Source organism: Natator depressus, chromosome 2 (genome assembly GCF_965152275.1).
Source record: "Natator depressus isolate rNatDep1 chromosome 2, rNatDep2.hap1, whole genome shotgun sequence".
NCBI classification, from domain to species: Eukaryota; Metazoa; Chordata; order Testudines; family Cheloniidae; genus Natator; species Natator depressus.
The window spans coordinates 133,299,024-133,315,773 of record NC_134235.1 but is presented as its reverse complement, the minus strand read 5'-3'; the positions used below and the strand labels follow the sequence as shown (position 1 = coordinate 133,315,773).

Here is a 16,750-nt window from a genome sequence, read left to right as displayed (position 1 = left end):
GTCACCTGAGCCTTTGCTGGAGGCCCAGAGCTTCTCAATGAAACAGCTGAAAGAATTGTTTCAACGTGGGCAAAACATGTTTTTCTTTAATCTCACTTTGAGAAATGGCTGAAGCATTGTGGATGAAACCTACTATCAGCCTGAACAATTAAAGTTGAGCAAAGTTAAAGGCAACTGAAAACAGGGTCCTTTCATGGAAAGCGTCAGACAATCTTAACGAAGCCTATAAAAACTGCAGTCATCAGAAATGTCACATGCTTTGTAAGCAGTAAATTGACAGTCTCGATTTGAAAAAATTGTCAGTAATCATATGCAGCTTACATACATTATGTATTAAATATTCTCACTTAAAAAAAAATGATTGTCTCTCCCTTGCACCAGCCTGCATCTCCCTGACAAAGTAGAGGGAAGGGAGGAAAAGTGATAAAATAGCTGCTAGGTATGTACAGCTTCTCTATATGCACGAGATTTTGGAGGTGTAAGTTGTTGCTGAATTAAGTTGTAATGGCTCTGTCATCAGTAGGAGTAATCTAAATCCAAATCGGGGGGGGAATAGGGCTTGCAAATGGAAGTTTGTCTCATAAATATGTTTGTCCAGAACCTGATTCATAAACATTTCTGTCCTTCCTTTTTCAAGATGAAATTTCAGAGCAAATCAGCTGCAGGTTCAACAAGACAATAGAGCCTTCAAACAAACACCCCCCAACCACCAATAATGCCTGAAAAAACAAGCTTGAACATCACTGAGTTCCCTCTCTGGTAATTGCTTCACTGCTGAATGAGGCATCGCCTGTGTTCAGCCAACAGTCTTAGCCAGAAAAATGGACGGGCATAGCTGGTGCTGTACTTTCTAGTTTTCCATTAATCAGAATAAATGCTAGATGGAAGCTTGCTGCCAGAACACAAGCTGGGTCCAGCAGTAGTGAAGAAGCTGTGACCAATGGGATTCTTTGTGGGTCCAGTGAGAAATGCCGAGGAGAGGAGCATACACAAGGAGACTGAGTGGGGCCAGCTGAATGTTTTAAGTATGGATAAGAACAAAAAGCAAATTGCTATTTTAAATTGGATATAGTTAACCTTCTGTGTAGTTATGGGTATATGACCTACACTTCATGTGTTTAGTCTGCAGAGGAATAAATTTGACAAGTGCTGAGTCTTTTTCCTTGCAATACAAGAGATAGCACATCTGCATATATTACCCTTTTTCTGTACACTAGTGTTGCCCCTAACTGCAGGGTAACCTATTCCAAATGATTCATCTCCAAAGATGAAAAGAACAAACTAGTCTTCAGTACACTGTGTTTAGCACAAGTAAAGCACCTGTCTGAACACCATTTTAAAATAAAACTACTGAACTTAGATTCTCTTTGAGGATACAGTTGTCAAATGGCCCAAGACACACACCACCTTGAAAAAATACAACCGTTGTATATCAGCTAACATTAGCCTCTCATTTGATCACAGTGGGCCCTGTTTTCCCTACTTACATTAAAAGTGTGCAATGGGAAACAAGGCAGTTCCAAACTTTGGGTTTTTTTAGGTGCTGCTGTTTGAGCCATGTTGTCGTTCCGCAAAGGGAAAGCCGGAGATGTGGAATAAACACAGCACGAATCAAGGGAAGCCTACAGAACAGGGCAGGGGGCTTGCAATCACTTGTAGATCAAACCTACAGTCCGCCCAGAGGGCTTTCCCTTGTGTGCATGTTCAGTGTCCGTCTCTGCCTTCAGCACTAGCAGCACAACTTATTACCAGCCTGTTTACTCTGACCACTTGGGAATCACTCAAGTGTTAGGGTTTCTTTAGAGAGCAGTGACTCAGTGTTATCAACGTGTGAGATTTACTTGAGTTTAGTGATAATCAGCGTTTTTCTTGAAGCCCTAAGGGTTGAACTTCATAAGGCCCCCTTGTGTCCGGCCCACCTTCAATCAGGGCGGCTCTGTCAGGCGCCCACCTATCTCAGCACCCCTAGGTGGGGCATTGAAAACTAATTTAAGCGTTATTCCCAAAGAAAACAAAATGGAGGGGCTGCCCTCCCCCCACCCTCTTGCAGCGTGCAGACCATCTAGACTTTCTCCCTGGAGGCCCACCTCTTATCTGAGCTACTGACCCCAGGGCTTGCTCCCTGGAGTCCTTTCCCAGTCTGGTGGTTCTCCCCAGTCTGTCTCCAGGCCACTTATCCGGGATTTGGACCTGTCTAGGCCCTCTCACAGGAGCTTGCTCCCCTCCTGCCTGCCACCCTCTTCCTTCAGTGCCAGTAACAGGAGACAGCCTTCTTCTTGCAGCTCTTCTCTCTAGTTCTCCCAGGCTTTTAGGGGAATCATCCAGCTCTTACACAGGGGGTCTGATAATTGACCTAGGCCCTCTGATGCCCAGCAGATCAGGATTAGTGGGGCGGGACAGGTGGAGAGGAAGGGCGGGGTAGCTGATCTGTCACAGGTGAAGCTGAATCAGACTCCTCGTAAAGTTCTAGCCAGTCTGTAACACCCCAGCTCCTAGAGTCAGGTGATTGTGAATCTCTGCTTTGGTTGATCAAAATTAAGTTTCTGGCTCTCATGTTCGAGGTGAAGAAGCTTGAAAACCACGAACTTTAAAATCACAGAAAACAGAAGGCAAGTAGAAAGAACCCAAAATGCATATGGCTGAAAAAATTGTTTGAGTCTTTAAGCCAATTTAATTATTTTGGGGGTGTGAGGCTTGATTATTTTTTTTTCAGCGCGTGGGGTTGGAAACTTTATCAATCATTGATCAGTTACGAAGGCTTCAGTCCACCTTATGCGGAGGAGGAGGGAAGACGTGCTCCATGGCTATGCCCCCTGATTCCATGTGCCCCGTGGGCTGCAGATGCTGGCAGGCATGACAGAAGTAGCTGTGCAAGTGTATGGAGTGGAGGGAGCATGAGGAACATCTTGCACAGCAGTTGTTGCAGCCTCCATTACAAAACTCAGCTTTTTAAAGAGAGCTGTGTTTATGCTGGGGATCCAAACCTTTTCTTTAGGAGTTCACAGCTCGGTGTGCAGCTACAGGCCAGCCTCCTCTTGCAGCAGCAGCATGCACTGGGCAGGCCTTTGGGAGCCCCTGCGTTAGCTCCGTCACTATGCCTCCACCGTATCCTTAAAGGGGCAGCTCCCATAAATTTATATAACCATTAACAAAAATATATACAATAATAAAAATACTGAAAAATTATTACTAAAAAATCCCATTATAAATCTATTTCTAAAACATCTGTTCTAGGAATCTCACTCTCTCTCATTGGCCTTTTGTACATCATCTCACCGCCTCTACAACCTTTTTTCTGGACTTTCCGTGGTTTTGCTTTCCTCAGAGCGGTGGACATGATCGTATAGGCCAGTGTTAGTATTGCTTTAAAAATAAATTGGGTAAGAGAAAGCTAAAGCTGAGCTACCTTTGGCTACTGCCAGAGGCGTAGCACACTGCACGCCTGAAAATTAATGTGTGAAGGCACAGTTGTGTTTGTTGGGTTTGACATAGAGTAGACAATTACGGTAAATTGTGGGTTATATCTATGCTACATGGCACTGCAACTGGGCCATTGTAGCACCCTAGTGCAGACGCTTCCTACCTCGATGGAGGCATGTTTTCCATCAATATAGTTAATCCACCTCTCTGAGAGGCGATAGATAGGTCGACAGAAGAATTCTTCTGTAACCTAGCTGTGTCTACACCAGGGGTGGGCAAACTTTTTGGCCCGAGGGCCACATCGGCGTTGCAAAGCTGTATGGAGGGCTGGGTAGGGAAGGCTGTGTCTCCCAAAACAGCCTGGCCCCCGCCCCCTATCCGACCCCTCCCACTTCCCGCCCCCTGACTGCCCCCCTCAGAACCCCTGACCCATCCAACCCTTTGTCCCCTGACTGCCCCATCCTGAGACCCCCTGACCCTAACTGCTCTCCCGGGACCCCACCCCCATCCAACCCCCCCCCCCCCCCGCTCCCTGTCCGCTGACTGCCCCGACCCCTATCCACACCCCTGCCGTCAGACAGGCCCCCCTGGACTCCCACGCTTATCCAACCCTCCCGTTCCCTGTCCCTTGACCGCGCCCATTCCCCCACCCCCAGAACCTCCGCCCCATCCAACCTGCTCCCCGTCCCCTGACTTACCCCTGGCCCCCCCCCCGCCCCTTATCCAACCCCCCGGCCCCAGCCCCCTTACAATGCCGCTCAGAGCAGCATGTCTGGCAGCCGTGCCGCTTGGCCGGAGCCAGACGCGCTGCCGTGCAGGAGTGTGCAGCCCTGCCACCCAGAGTGCTGCAGGGGAGCGGGGACAGCCGGGGAGGGGCCAGGGGCTAGCCTCCCCGGCCGGGAGCTCAAGGGTCAGGCAGGATGGTCCCACGGGCTGTAGTTTGCTCACATCTGGTCTACACTGAGGGTTAGGTCAACCTAACTGTGGCTCTCGGGGTGCAAAATCTTTCATAGCCCTGAGCCATGTGGCTAGGTTAATCTAATTTTTAAGTGTGGACCAGCCCTTAATCTCAGGTTTTGTTTTCCCCATAGATAATGCTAAAAGCTATACTTGCTTATCCTCTTTGCCCTGGGAGTTAACTGACCCGTGACCAGCTAACATGTATTTTAGTTAAGGAATTCTGGATTCCTGTTGTCAAAGCATGGTATCTATCAGGGGTGTGTGGGGGAGATGGGGGGGGGTATGTGTATATACATATACATATACACACTAGCCTGTTTCAGAATCACTAAAATCTGTAGTAGTCAAACACTGTCAGTTTTGTCTGTGAATTGTGAGTCCTAGAACTAAGCACCCTTACAGATTTTTGGAAGCTTTAATCTAAAGCACGGAGGCTGCACTACAGACTCCAGTGGGTCAACAGTTAACTTGGAGCAGAGAGAAGGTACTAGGGTAGAATCTGTTTAAATCCCACCTCAGGGGCTGGTGTGAACGAAAACATTAAGAGGGTCAGATGAGGTAAAAAGCGTTTAAGAAATGAAAACCCCTGGGTTTTTTTTTTTTCCCCTATTAAAGATACCTTTTTCAGTCTCAAGTTTTTTACTTCTAACATTTCTTTAATTTACAAACCTGTCACCTTAGACTGATTGATAAGCTACATCTTGAATTTTAAACTCCTGTAAGATTCTTTGAGTCTCCAACAAACAAGAGCTGCACTGTTAGTTTTAAACTGCAGTCTTTGTCAGATGACTTTGACATGCATTTTTCAAAAGACTAAATGCTAACGCATAATTGGAATAGACGCACCTAGGCGTCTCTGTAGACTTCATTATTTTTGTATTCTAGTTTCCCAGGGAGGGGTTTTTGTAAAGCATTTCTAGACTAAAGAGTCCAGTTTTCTTTTCTATAACACAACAGGGAGTACTGATTGGATACTGCAGGTAACTTAAGTAATTACTAATGAGGGACTATAAAACTGTTGACATTGCCCAGTTTTCACTTGTCTGGGCAGTGCCTAGTACAGTGGATCATTGATCCCTGATTGGAACTTCTGAATGCTATCTCAGATGAGTAATTAGTAATTTACCACAAAAGAGAAGTAAGGATGCAGTGATAATAGTCCTAGTGACATGAAGTGAGCTGTAGCTCACGAAAGCTTATGCTCAAATAAATTGGTTAGTCTCGAAGGTGCCACAAGTACTCCTTTTCTTTATACTTTTAAGGATGTCTCTTTTAGTGTATCATACGAAATGTGCACTCCCTATATGCAGAATAGCAGCTCCTGTTTCAGAACCTGTTTACTAAACCAGCATTTTATAAAGGGCTTGGGAATATGTGGGTGAAAAAGGAAACCTTTAATGCTTTTGCTGGTTTGTTTCTATTAAGTGCTACAGAGAAGCTGAGGTAAACAGGCAGGCTGTCACCCATATTTCCCATGTATACTTGCCTTCTACTGAAATCAGCCACATGCCAAAGGATGACACATGCTGCTATAGCCGGCCTGTGCCTTAGCTTGTTTATCTGTATTTGGTGGCCTTTGCCATGTTGAACAATAAATATTTTTATATAGCCTGTAGGAGAAAAATTCTGGTATTTCCAGACCTTACAGAACCTCTGTCAGGTATTTTGAAGTTTAAAGAGCAAATGCCATTCTATTAAAGTGTGCTCTGAGTAAAGAGTAAAGAAGGTTGTAAATGAGATGTACTTTTATACAAACTGCTGCCCTTATACTTGCGTATTTGTTGCTGGTTTTTTTTGCTGTCCTTTTGTGCTGCTCCATAGCATTCATTAGTTTTATACTTCTGCAATGCAGTGGAATAATCTGACAAACACAGCGAAGTTGTACCTCTTTCTTCCCCGACTTCCTAAACAGTTGATTAGCATTTGGAAGCTCCGGATTCATTGCATTTGTTGTCATTTAAAATGACCGATTAAACCATTATTATTTCTTAGTAAAGTTGTTGACGATCATTGGCCTACAATTATTGCCTATTACTTGCAGTCAGCTAATGGCACCCATCAACTAATGGGATAACTAAGAAGAAATCCCTGGATGGGGCAGTAGAAAAAGAGAGCATTCGCTTCAATTCAAGAAATACCTGTTGGTTCTTGAACAGCATGCCATTTTTACTTTGCGTATAGGTGTTATAAAGATAGTTGACTGTTGATAGTTGATAGTTGCTTTCACTGAATGCATCTGTCAGTCCCTCTCTATCTGTATCCAAGGTTCAGTTAACAGTCTTCCCTTAAATATCAACTGGCTACCATAGGGTTTGTCATCCTCCAGTTCTTCCTTTTTGTCATCTTTCTCTGATCTGAATTGCTGCTGCTTTCTGTCATAGGAACCAGCTTCTAGATACTGAGATTTAAATCTTTAGTAGACTTCTCAAATAGTGGTGGGTGCTGTAATGGGGAAAAAATAAAATACTGAGTGAGACAGCTGTTCATTTGTGTTCTGGCAGTGTGCATTTGCACACTTTTTAGTACCTTTCATGCTAAGGCTTCAGAGAACAAAGTAGTGTAAATACAGTGATAAGGAATATTTCTTTGACACGCGCAGATGAGCCATTCACCCTGGAAGCCTTAGATTTGGTTACCCATATCATTGCTTTGGCTTATGTAGTTACTCACATTTATGGTGGTAAAAGTTTCAGTCCTTCAAGCCCAGCTGATGCCATAAGATTAGCTGACTTCTTCTTGTGGTGGGTTATACGAATTAGATGTACACTTCATATAGTAATAGAATATTTCCTTCATTCTTTTCAGTTTCTCAGTATGGAGAAAGAGAAGGGATTTTCAGTTTTCACTATACTTAACATAATTTCCCATTACTCAGTCAAGCCCCATTGTCAGGTGTTTTAACAGGCTTTCTGTCATATAGTCCACATGCCAGAGAATCAAATTGCATTTACTTCAATAAGATTGTTCAGATAACAGATAGAGTTCTGTGTTTCTCCAATCATATATACTGCTGCTTCAAAGAGGAAGAGACAAAGCCAGGTTAGATTTTGTTTTGTTATACACTTTGTTTCCAGATCTGACGCATTGTGATTTCAGTTAGTAAAGGTATCAAATCACAGAGTATTAGAGAGTACTACCTTTTTTCCGCACTGATCTGTGATGGTTTTCAAAAAGCGCAGAAGGCTGGAAAGTGGAACTCACATGGGCAGAATACAGAGAACCTGGTGATTTTAAAAAGTTCTTCTCCTCACGAGCATTGTGTGTATTAGTGCTTGCTGGAACTTCAGGTAGTTTTTACTACAGGTGTGATGGTTCTCGGGGCACCTCTGACTGAGAGTCACTTTATTACCCCCTGCTTCTTATGAGAGGGAGTCTCAACTCAGTAACACCATGAGCCTTTTAGCCACTCAAGCACTCTCCTCTGGGCTATACCAGCCCTTACTTCACCTTGCAGGTTAACAATAGGTGCAGTCCAAGCCCCAAGTCCTTTTTGAATTGTTCCCCTGTGGTATCCAGCCCCTGACACATGCTACTCGTAGAAATTCCAGATACTTAGCATGCAAAGTACCCCAATTTACCAGTTTAACATTAAACCTCCACTTCTGTAAACCACACAGCACTTGCAAGCACTTATGATAAAGCAAAAGCAGGCTCATTTAAGAAAGGGCAAAGAATTAATTGGAAGTGGGAGAAAGTGATGAAAGCAAATGGTTACAGTACAAAACAAAATCATAAAATGTGAACCTGGGTCTACAATTATTAAGTTAAATTTCCTATATAATAAAGGAGGCTTTCCCCCAAAGTTCAGTCCATTGCAGACCTAGCTGGTTTCACAAAAAACAGAATCCAAACGGTCACTCCTTAAGGGGTTTCCTCAGTGAATGGATACGGTGTCCTTCCCTACACACTGTTATACTGAAAGAACCTTTTGTCTTTATTCATAGCCAAGGCGATCTCCTGCCTGCTATAATGTTCCTTTTCACCTCCAAGTGGTTTCTGTCCTTGGCAGTTGTCTCTGATAGTTTTCAATTGAATATTCTGGGATGTGGCAAGGGTAAACAAGAGAACCTTGCATTACCTTGCCAGCTGATAGCAGGGATGGTGAATGGGGGGTGGGGAACAACTCTCTCTTGCTTGAATGGATCATCATTGAAACACATTACCTCCTGGTGACTAATTTCTACTTCAAATGCATAAGCAGACTTTCAATATAAATACATTATTCCTTAAATATTACCCATAAGTAAGTATATCTTATAAATCTTGGTAAGTTACGAGCTTTCTGTAGGTAACTTACATGTTGTTCTTTATGGATAAATATCTGGTCAGACATGTGGTGTAGTGAGTTTGTCAGGTCTGAGGTAAGAGCTGTTTGCAAAGAATGGGGACCTTTCGCCAAAGAACTTCTGTGTCACGTGCCAAATCTTCATCCAAATTTGATGAGGTACTCCCAGTATTTTTCAATGTTACGAGGAGAAAAGTAAACCAAGAGCACTTGCTACAGATAACTTTATTGTAGCTTCTCAGGTTGGCCGAGAAAGAGTGACACTGTGAAAACAAATACCCTTTGGTTAGGTAAAGATTTTCAGCTTCTGGTATTTTCTAGAAGCTGAAATACGTGGTTTTTTCAGTTGCATGATCTTACTTTTTATCTGCCCAGAGTTTAGGTGTTGAGTGTTTAGGGTCAGAATAAGGATGTAATTGTGAGATGAATGCAGTCATGTCTATGGATGCCTAAGATTGCCCAGGTATTAAAATTTCAGAGCAGTGGTTTTCAACCTTTTTCCATTTGCGGACCCCTACAAAATTTCAAATGGAGGTGCGGACCCCTTTGGAAATCTTAGACATAGTCTATGGACCCCCCAGGGGTCCGCAGACCACAGGTTGAAAACCACTGCTTTAGGGTATCATTTTCAATTTTTTGGAAGTTAGCCAGTCTTTTACTCCTCTGGCTAGAGTTCAGTGATTAAGTCTGGAATTAATTTTTTTCAGAAAGTATGTGCAAAAACAGTTCAGTATTTGGCAATAACTGAAGAGGACTTCTGATGCTGTCACTTTCTGTGACCTTGAATGGCTGTAATGCCTCAATGAGTGGAGGTAAAATTTTAAGGGGGAGAGAGGATCCCTAGGTTATGGTGGTCTGGGAACATGAACACGCTGTTTAAAATGCGTGATTACCAGTCACTTATGATTTCCTAATGGTTAACTATTTGAATGCCTTCATTTCTCCATTAGTGAAATTGATTTACTATACAAGCCCTCTGTGAGGCAAGATGAAGCGTGTCTGTTTGCTTTTATTAGGGTCTTTGTGAAGTACTAGGGGTTCCTTTGACCACAGTATTATCATTCATTGAGTCAGAAACACAAATTTGCAACAGCTGAGAATTTCCATTGTTGTCAATGGAGCGAGGCTTCTTTACACCAACAGAGGATCTGCCCCCAAATATGTACTTTTAGTATATGTAAAACTAGGTTATTCAGAAAACATTGCTTAGCATTTTTTACAGATTCTTTCTTGAATCTAGGCTTGTGAGGTTAATTGTATTTCCTAACCACATTCTGCCTTTGTCATCCTTTCTCTACAGAATGTGTATGTAAACATAAATCGCATCATGTCAGTAGCAAATCGTTTGGTTGAATCTGGCCATTATGCTTCACAGCAGATTAAACAGATCGCTAGTCAGTTGGAGCAAGAGTGGAAGGCATTTGCTGCAGCCTTGGATGAACGAAGCACCTTACTGGATATGTCCTCCATCTTCCACCAGAAAACTGAACAGGTCAGTAAATGGGAAACAGCCAACGAAAGCTAGCAAGCTGAAATTATAAACCAAATTACCTGATTTAGCCATGAAACCAGTTAAAAAACAAATCCAGAAAGCAATTTAGCTCCATTTTGGATGGGGCTTAAAAGGAAGCAAAGGCTACAGGCAGAAGACTTGATCTCTGCTCAGCTGTACAGTAGTATGGAACTTCATCATCACATTTAAGCAGAGCCTTGTTCTCCCTGACTCAGGACTGCCTGGGTTTTAAGTCACTGCTCCTTGTGCTCTATACACAAGGCTCCTTAGAACATCAATACACGATAGAAATTAGAAAGCAAAAGGATGTAGGAATTTAATGATTTGAGCATAGAGGCTTAACCTGGGGCAAGCTTTTGAGATGATGAAGAAAGTAAAAAAAAATAAAAATAAAAATAGTATGAATATAAAGGTCTTTTTACCCAAACAATCATTTGGCCAGCAATTCCTTGCTTTTTGCCTCACACGATGAGAGATGATAGTGTTTGACATGTGAATATCAGTCCCAGAATGGTTCAGTATTTAAGGAGCATTTCAGGAAACACCTATTGAGTAGTAAACCTAACTCACTGGAAAATTAGGGGAAGTAAAGTACTTAAGTGTCTGTCTTTAATCTAGGTTTCAGAGTAGCAGTCGTGTTAGTCTGTATCCGCAAAAAGAAAAGGAGTACTTGTGGCACCTTAGAGACTAACCAATTTATTTGAGCATAAGCTTTCATGAGCTACAGCTCACTTCATCGTAGCTCACGAAAGCTTATGCTCAAATAAATTGGTTAGTCTCTAAGGTGCCACAAGTACTCCTTTTCTTTTTGTCTTTAATCTGCATTTGGAGTTGGGTGGGGGATGTTTACTCAGTGTCCCATAGGAGTACACTTAACTTCCATTGGCATTACATATCCCTGTTCCTGGCTCTAGGCCCCCTAACAACTTAAAATACCAGTCATAAGCCATGTGTAACAACCAGTGAATTAATCTGGTCCAGGAAGAAGTAGGCCTAAGTATTCCACATTTCCAGGTTAATAGCCTTGATAACTAGAGCATGTTTTTCCCTTCAGGGAATTAGTTGCAGCCTAGTTGACAGAGGCATGCTCTTGAGTCTCCCATCAGTATTACGTTTCCTTGTTGGTGTGTTTTGTTAGCTGCTGGGGGTGGTTTTATTGATGGGGAGCACTAGGCTTGTTGAGCTAGGTAAGAAGGTAGCGTGTTAAGTATAGTTCCTGTAGATATTTCTCAGTTTTCTCCTGCAACATGCCAAACTGAGTTCCAGAAAAATTGCCATTTGCTCATAACTGATATAAGTGGCCTGTTGGGAACAAGGTCATTTGGCCACAAAAATTTAAGAAGCAGTCTAATGACTAATTGTCTTAAAGTGGATTTTTGCATGTTTACTAAGAGGAGATGTTAGATTCTTAAAACCAAATTGTTTGAGAATGTGAATCCATTAATTGACAGACAACCCTACAGTGCTTCCAGCATGCTAATGATGATGCTTTGGTCTAGGGAAGCAAGTAGCTGATCGTAGTCCATTTCTGGTAAATAGATGTCCTTATTGCAAGTACAGCTGTTGCTAAGAGAGACCTTTTTTTGGCAGTCTCAACAGTGAGGCCACAGAAGGGCGAGTCCTGAAGCATAAACTGTTTTCATGCACCTATAGATGTGGTCATTCTAGGTCAGTTTGTGATACTTGGTGGGACGTGTGGGACTTTACCAGTGCTTGTGCTATATTTGTTCCCTGGCTAACTTAAAGATTTGCATCGCTACAGTTACCAGTCTGACACCTTTGAAAAAGCACCATATGCAAAAACATAATTACGTGTTGGTGTGCCTCCTGACCAAAGTGGAGTGGTTTTTTTTTTTCAAATGAACTGCATCAGTGTCTGAAATTAGGAATGTATTTCACAGAAAGGTTGTTTTGTACCTGGCAGTTAACTGACAAGTTATGACTGACCGTGTCCAAGCCATTTTGGGAAGTTACTACGTGCTTCAGTACAGAGTGTGCAGAAATGTGAATTGGTGAGAGAGAAGTAAAATAAATTAAAGGAAAGAACACGGTTTGCAGTCTACTGGGATTAATTAAATTAGTTTCTTTAATTGCTCCTTCTGCTGTGTTCATTTGACAATTAGCTGTGATGGATTCTAATACTCTCTCCATAGGAAAACTGGCTGTGATTGATCAGCTATCTGATTAGCCATAGGGGATGAAAGTTGAGGTGGAGAAGAAACCGGGTGAGAAAGGAATGGTTTGCAACAACCAGAGACTACAAATGACAGGTTTCAGAGTAACAGCCGTGTTAGTCTGTATTCGTAAAAAGAAAAAAGAAAAGGAGTACTTGTGGCACCTTAGAGACTAACCAGTTTATTTGAGCATGAGCTTTCGTGAGCTACAGCTCACTTCATCCGATGAAGTGAGCTGTAGCTCACGAAAGCTCATGCTCAAATAAACTGGTTAGTCTCTAAGGTGCCACAAGTACTCCTTTTCTTTTTTCTTTTTAAGACTACAAATGGTTGCCTTTAAACTGTCATTTGCATTTAGGACTTTCTGTTTACATGCAAATAGCTTTAGGTCTTTAATTATTTTAGTGCTTCCATATACGCTTATCTACTTCCCAGATCCAGCACACTTAACTGAGAGAGTACCTCTTGTTTAAGTTGCATCTCCCCTTATGCTCACTGTTGTAGTGGGTAGCATAATACAGTAGTTTTCAACCTTTTTTTTCATTTGCAGAGCCCTAGAAAAATTTCAAATGACGGTGCAGACCCCTTTGGAAATCTTAGACAGAGTCCACGGATCACAGGTTGAAAACCACTGGCATAATAGGGTGTAGTTGCCTTTGGTGTATGTGATGTGAGATTTGTCTCATGCCTTTATCTTTTTTGGTTAGCTGAAAAATCAAGAAACTGTGTGAGTGAAAGTAAGCTCCAGAAATGAGAGGTATGTTTAGCAGTTGAGTTCACTTTGAAGGTTTCTGACATTAAGTAGGCCGGCTTCTGTGTGTGTGTGTGTGTGTGTGTGTGCGCGCACGCATGTGTAGTGCTCCAGAGAGTGCTGGAGAACTAAAAACATGGACTCAGACAGATAGTTTCCATAATACAACCCACAGTCTTTAAACAATTTGACTTGTGAACTCACATATTCACTTACATTAGATGGTTTTCATCAAATAACACTTTTTAAAGGTCCTCCCCACCCAAAATAGTTTTGCACACTCCTATGTATGAGCATCGGTAATAAGTTTTACTTACTGATGGTGTCTTACCATATGTACGTCTGGGAATGACACAGTGTGGTTTTTCAATTTCTAGTACATGAACAATGTGGATTCATGGTGTAAGGCCTGTGGTGAGGTAGAGCTTCCTTCTGAACTACAAGATTTAGAAGATGCCATTCATCATCATCAAGGAATATATGAGCATATCAGCCTGGCTTACTCAGAGGTAGGCAGTTTATTTATTCCATTAGGCTGCTGACTTATTTATAGTATGTTTAAATAAAATGATGGTTACATCACCAACTGACAAAAACCAGAAAACTATCTGCTAAGTTTGGTACTATGCCTTGAAGTATTACACAGAAGGGCAGAGTGTTAGTCTTAACTTCGAATTCTGGCTTTTGCTGGTCTGTTTTTCAAACTCAGACTTGGTTTCTGGCTTTTGCTCTTGTGGGAAGAACTTTAAACTGTCTAACTGGGATACCATAATGCTTTCCCTGCAGGTTGCCTTGATGCAAACAGCTTGGCAATGTATGAAGCGGTGTATTTTTTCCATTGTGTATTACTTAATGCCATTAAAAGATGTTCAGATGTATTATGATACTGTCATTAAAATATGTTTTTAAGTGCACAGCAAATGTGAAATACCTTTGGAAAAGCACTGAATTAGGAGTCAGCACTTAAATAAGTGTTTTTAAAACTTTCCGTTTATTGCAAAAAGCTAAAGCGGATTGGAGTAAGGATTGCATTATTCATTTGGCAAACTAAAATCAGATACCTTGTTCTGCCTGCAGCGAAAAAGCATCTAAAACTAGCCAGTGTGTACACACATTCAGGATTTATAATATTTTAACATGTTCAACATCACTGTTAGTTTTCAAAAAGTCATAAAATCCTGGCTTTCAGAATTACAACCACAAGGTTGCACTTCTAAGCTAGAGAATGTATTTACAGCTGAGTTACCAACTCTAGGAAACAATTCATTTTGAAAAATGCTGGCAGAACACCAATAGAGCACAAAAAAATAACATCCATCATGAAGTGTTTCTGGTGTACTTTAAATATTTCAGGGTCCCAAAGGGGCAGGAAATCAAATGGGTGTTGGCTTCCCTTTATAACTAAAATGTCCTGTATTAACCATTTTTCTGTTCAGTCTCTCTCACTCCATCTCCTTTAGTGTCAATGTGTATTGTGACCGGTTTCAGAGTAGCAGCCGTGTTAGTCTGTATCCGCAAAAAAGAAAAGGAGGACTTGTGGCACCATAGAGACTAACAAATTTAGTTAGTCTCTACGGTGCCACAAGTCCTCCTTTTCTTAATGTGTATTGTGTGCTTCTGGAGAACTTTTTCTGAAGGGGCTTGGGTGAGGTGTTACAAAAGTGAATGAATTGAGGATACTGATGATAAAGAATTTTTTAAAAATACTACTTTCAAGAACAAAAATTCTCATTTAGTGTTGAACTCAAATGCTACAAAACTCTGCCTACTGCTGGTGATGGTTTCGTTTTACTGTCTGAATGAAATGCAGAAATTAAGCAACATAAGATGAAAAAGAATAGGAGTACTTGTGGCCCCTTAGAGACTAACAAATTTATTAGAGCATAAGCTTTCGTGGGCTACAGCCCACTCCATCAGATGCATAGAATGGAACATATAGTAAGAAGATATATATGTACATACAGATAAGTTGGAAGTTGCTGTACAAACTGTGAGAGGCTAATTAGTTAAGATGAGCTATTATCAGCAGGAGAAAAAAACTTTTGTAGTGATAATCAAGGTGGCCCATTTAGACAGTTCACAAGAGGGTGTGAGGATACTTAACTTAGGGAAATAGATTCAATATGTGTAATGACCCAGCCACTCCCAGTCTCTATTCAAACCCCTAATGGTATCTAGTTTGCATATTAATTCAAGCTCAGCAGTTTCTCCTTGGAGTCTTCAGAGTAGCAGCCCTGTTAGTCTGTATTCGCAAAAAGAACAGGAGTACTTGTGGCACCTTAGAGACTAACAAATTTATTTGAGCATAAGCTTTCGTGAACATCCAATGAAGTGAGCTGTAGCTCACGAAAGCTTATGCTCAGATAAATTTGTTAGTCTCTAAGGTGCCACAAGTACTCCTTTTCTCCTTGGAGTCTGTTTTTGAAGCTTTTCTGTTGCAAAATTACCACCCTTAAATCTTTTACTGAGTGGCCAGAGAGGTTGAAGTGTTCTACCGGTTTTTGAATGTTTTGAATGATTCCTCATGTCAGATTTGTGTCCATTTATTCTTTTGCGTAAAGACTGTCTGGTTTGGCCAATGTAGCCCACGAAAGCTTATGCTCTAATAAATTTGTTAGTCTCTAAGGTGCCACAAGTACTCCTTGTTCTTTTTGCGGATACAGACTAACATGGCTGCTACTCTGAAACCTGTCATTATAAGATGAAAAGTAATTACAAGTTAATTGTCTAATTTTAAATTTGTGGCTAACATTTTAATTTATATCCCATACTGCCCTTTGGACTTGGCTGAAGTCACAAGTTCTCTCTCTGTGTGTAAAACATACCTTGATTTCCCTGTTTTATGCTGACAGACTCCTTGGAGGAAAGGAGAATGGTTGAGATTGTTTCTTACGACAAACCTGAGCATTTGATGCAAGTTTTAATGTGTTTAAGACTTAGTTTCTTTAGTTTTTAACACCTGGCCTCCCAAGAAAAGAAACTCTCTTTGAAATTTCAAACAACCCCGCTTCTTCAAGCTTTTTCAGTCATCCAGTGGATCCTGGTTGGAAAAAAAGAAAGAGTGAAAGGCTAGACTCAGTATTCTTGCTAACTCAAACGAAAGCACTTCATGGTGGAGGACAGGACAACAGGGGGAATTGTGAAATGATATTCAGACATGTAAAGAGCAATAAAGTCTTGAAGCAAAACAAAATTAGTTTTTCTTCTTGAGTTAATTATGAAACATTACAAGTGTAAATGAAACTTCACTTGAACATCTTATTCCTTGCTAACCAAAGCTGTGGAAAAATTGGATAGTCTGTCATTTTAGTCTTTTGGTGCAATAGTACCTGATGGTGATGAGTAGGAAAAATGAATTAGACTATATATCCTTTGTAGGCAAGACTTTACTCAGGCAAACTATGTGGAGTTTTTACCTGAGACTGGAAGTTGAAATCCTGTGTTCTCAGCATGAGTACAGCGAGATATCTGAACAGAATCCCTTGAAATAAATGAGGCGAGACTTCATCACAACAGCAGTTCCCGCCTCAATGTGATGAAGAACTGACAGTACCTGGAATGCAGAACCAAAACCTGGATGCATAATGTTCACACATGATCAGTGTGGCGGTGCCATGGTACCATCAAGAGCTTGTTACTCAACAGAA

The 16,750-nt window shown here is 41.5% G+C and overlaps 1 protein-coding gene across 3 annotated transcripts in view; it reads left to right on the top strand.

Moving 5' to 3' along the window:
* The window catches only part of TRIO (trio Rho guanine nucleotide exchange factor), a 399,978-nt gene that overhangs the window by 159,617 nt on the left and 223,611 nt on the right, over positions 1-16,750 (top strand). For all 3 annotated transcript variants that reach the window (XM_074945021.1, XM_074945022.1, XM_074945023.1), the window contains exons 7-8: positions 9,966-10,157; positions 13,481-13,612. In XM_074945021.1, the coding sequence (XP_074801122.1) occupies positions 9,966-10,157; positions 13,481-13,612 (324 nt within the window). The remainder of the gene's footprint in view (positions 1-9,965; positions 10,158-13,480; positions 13,613-16,750) is intronic.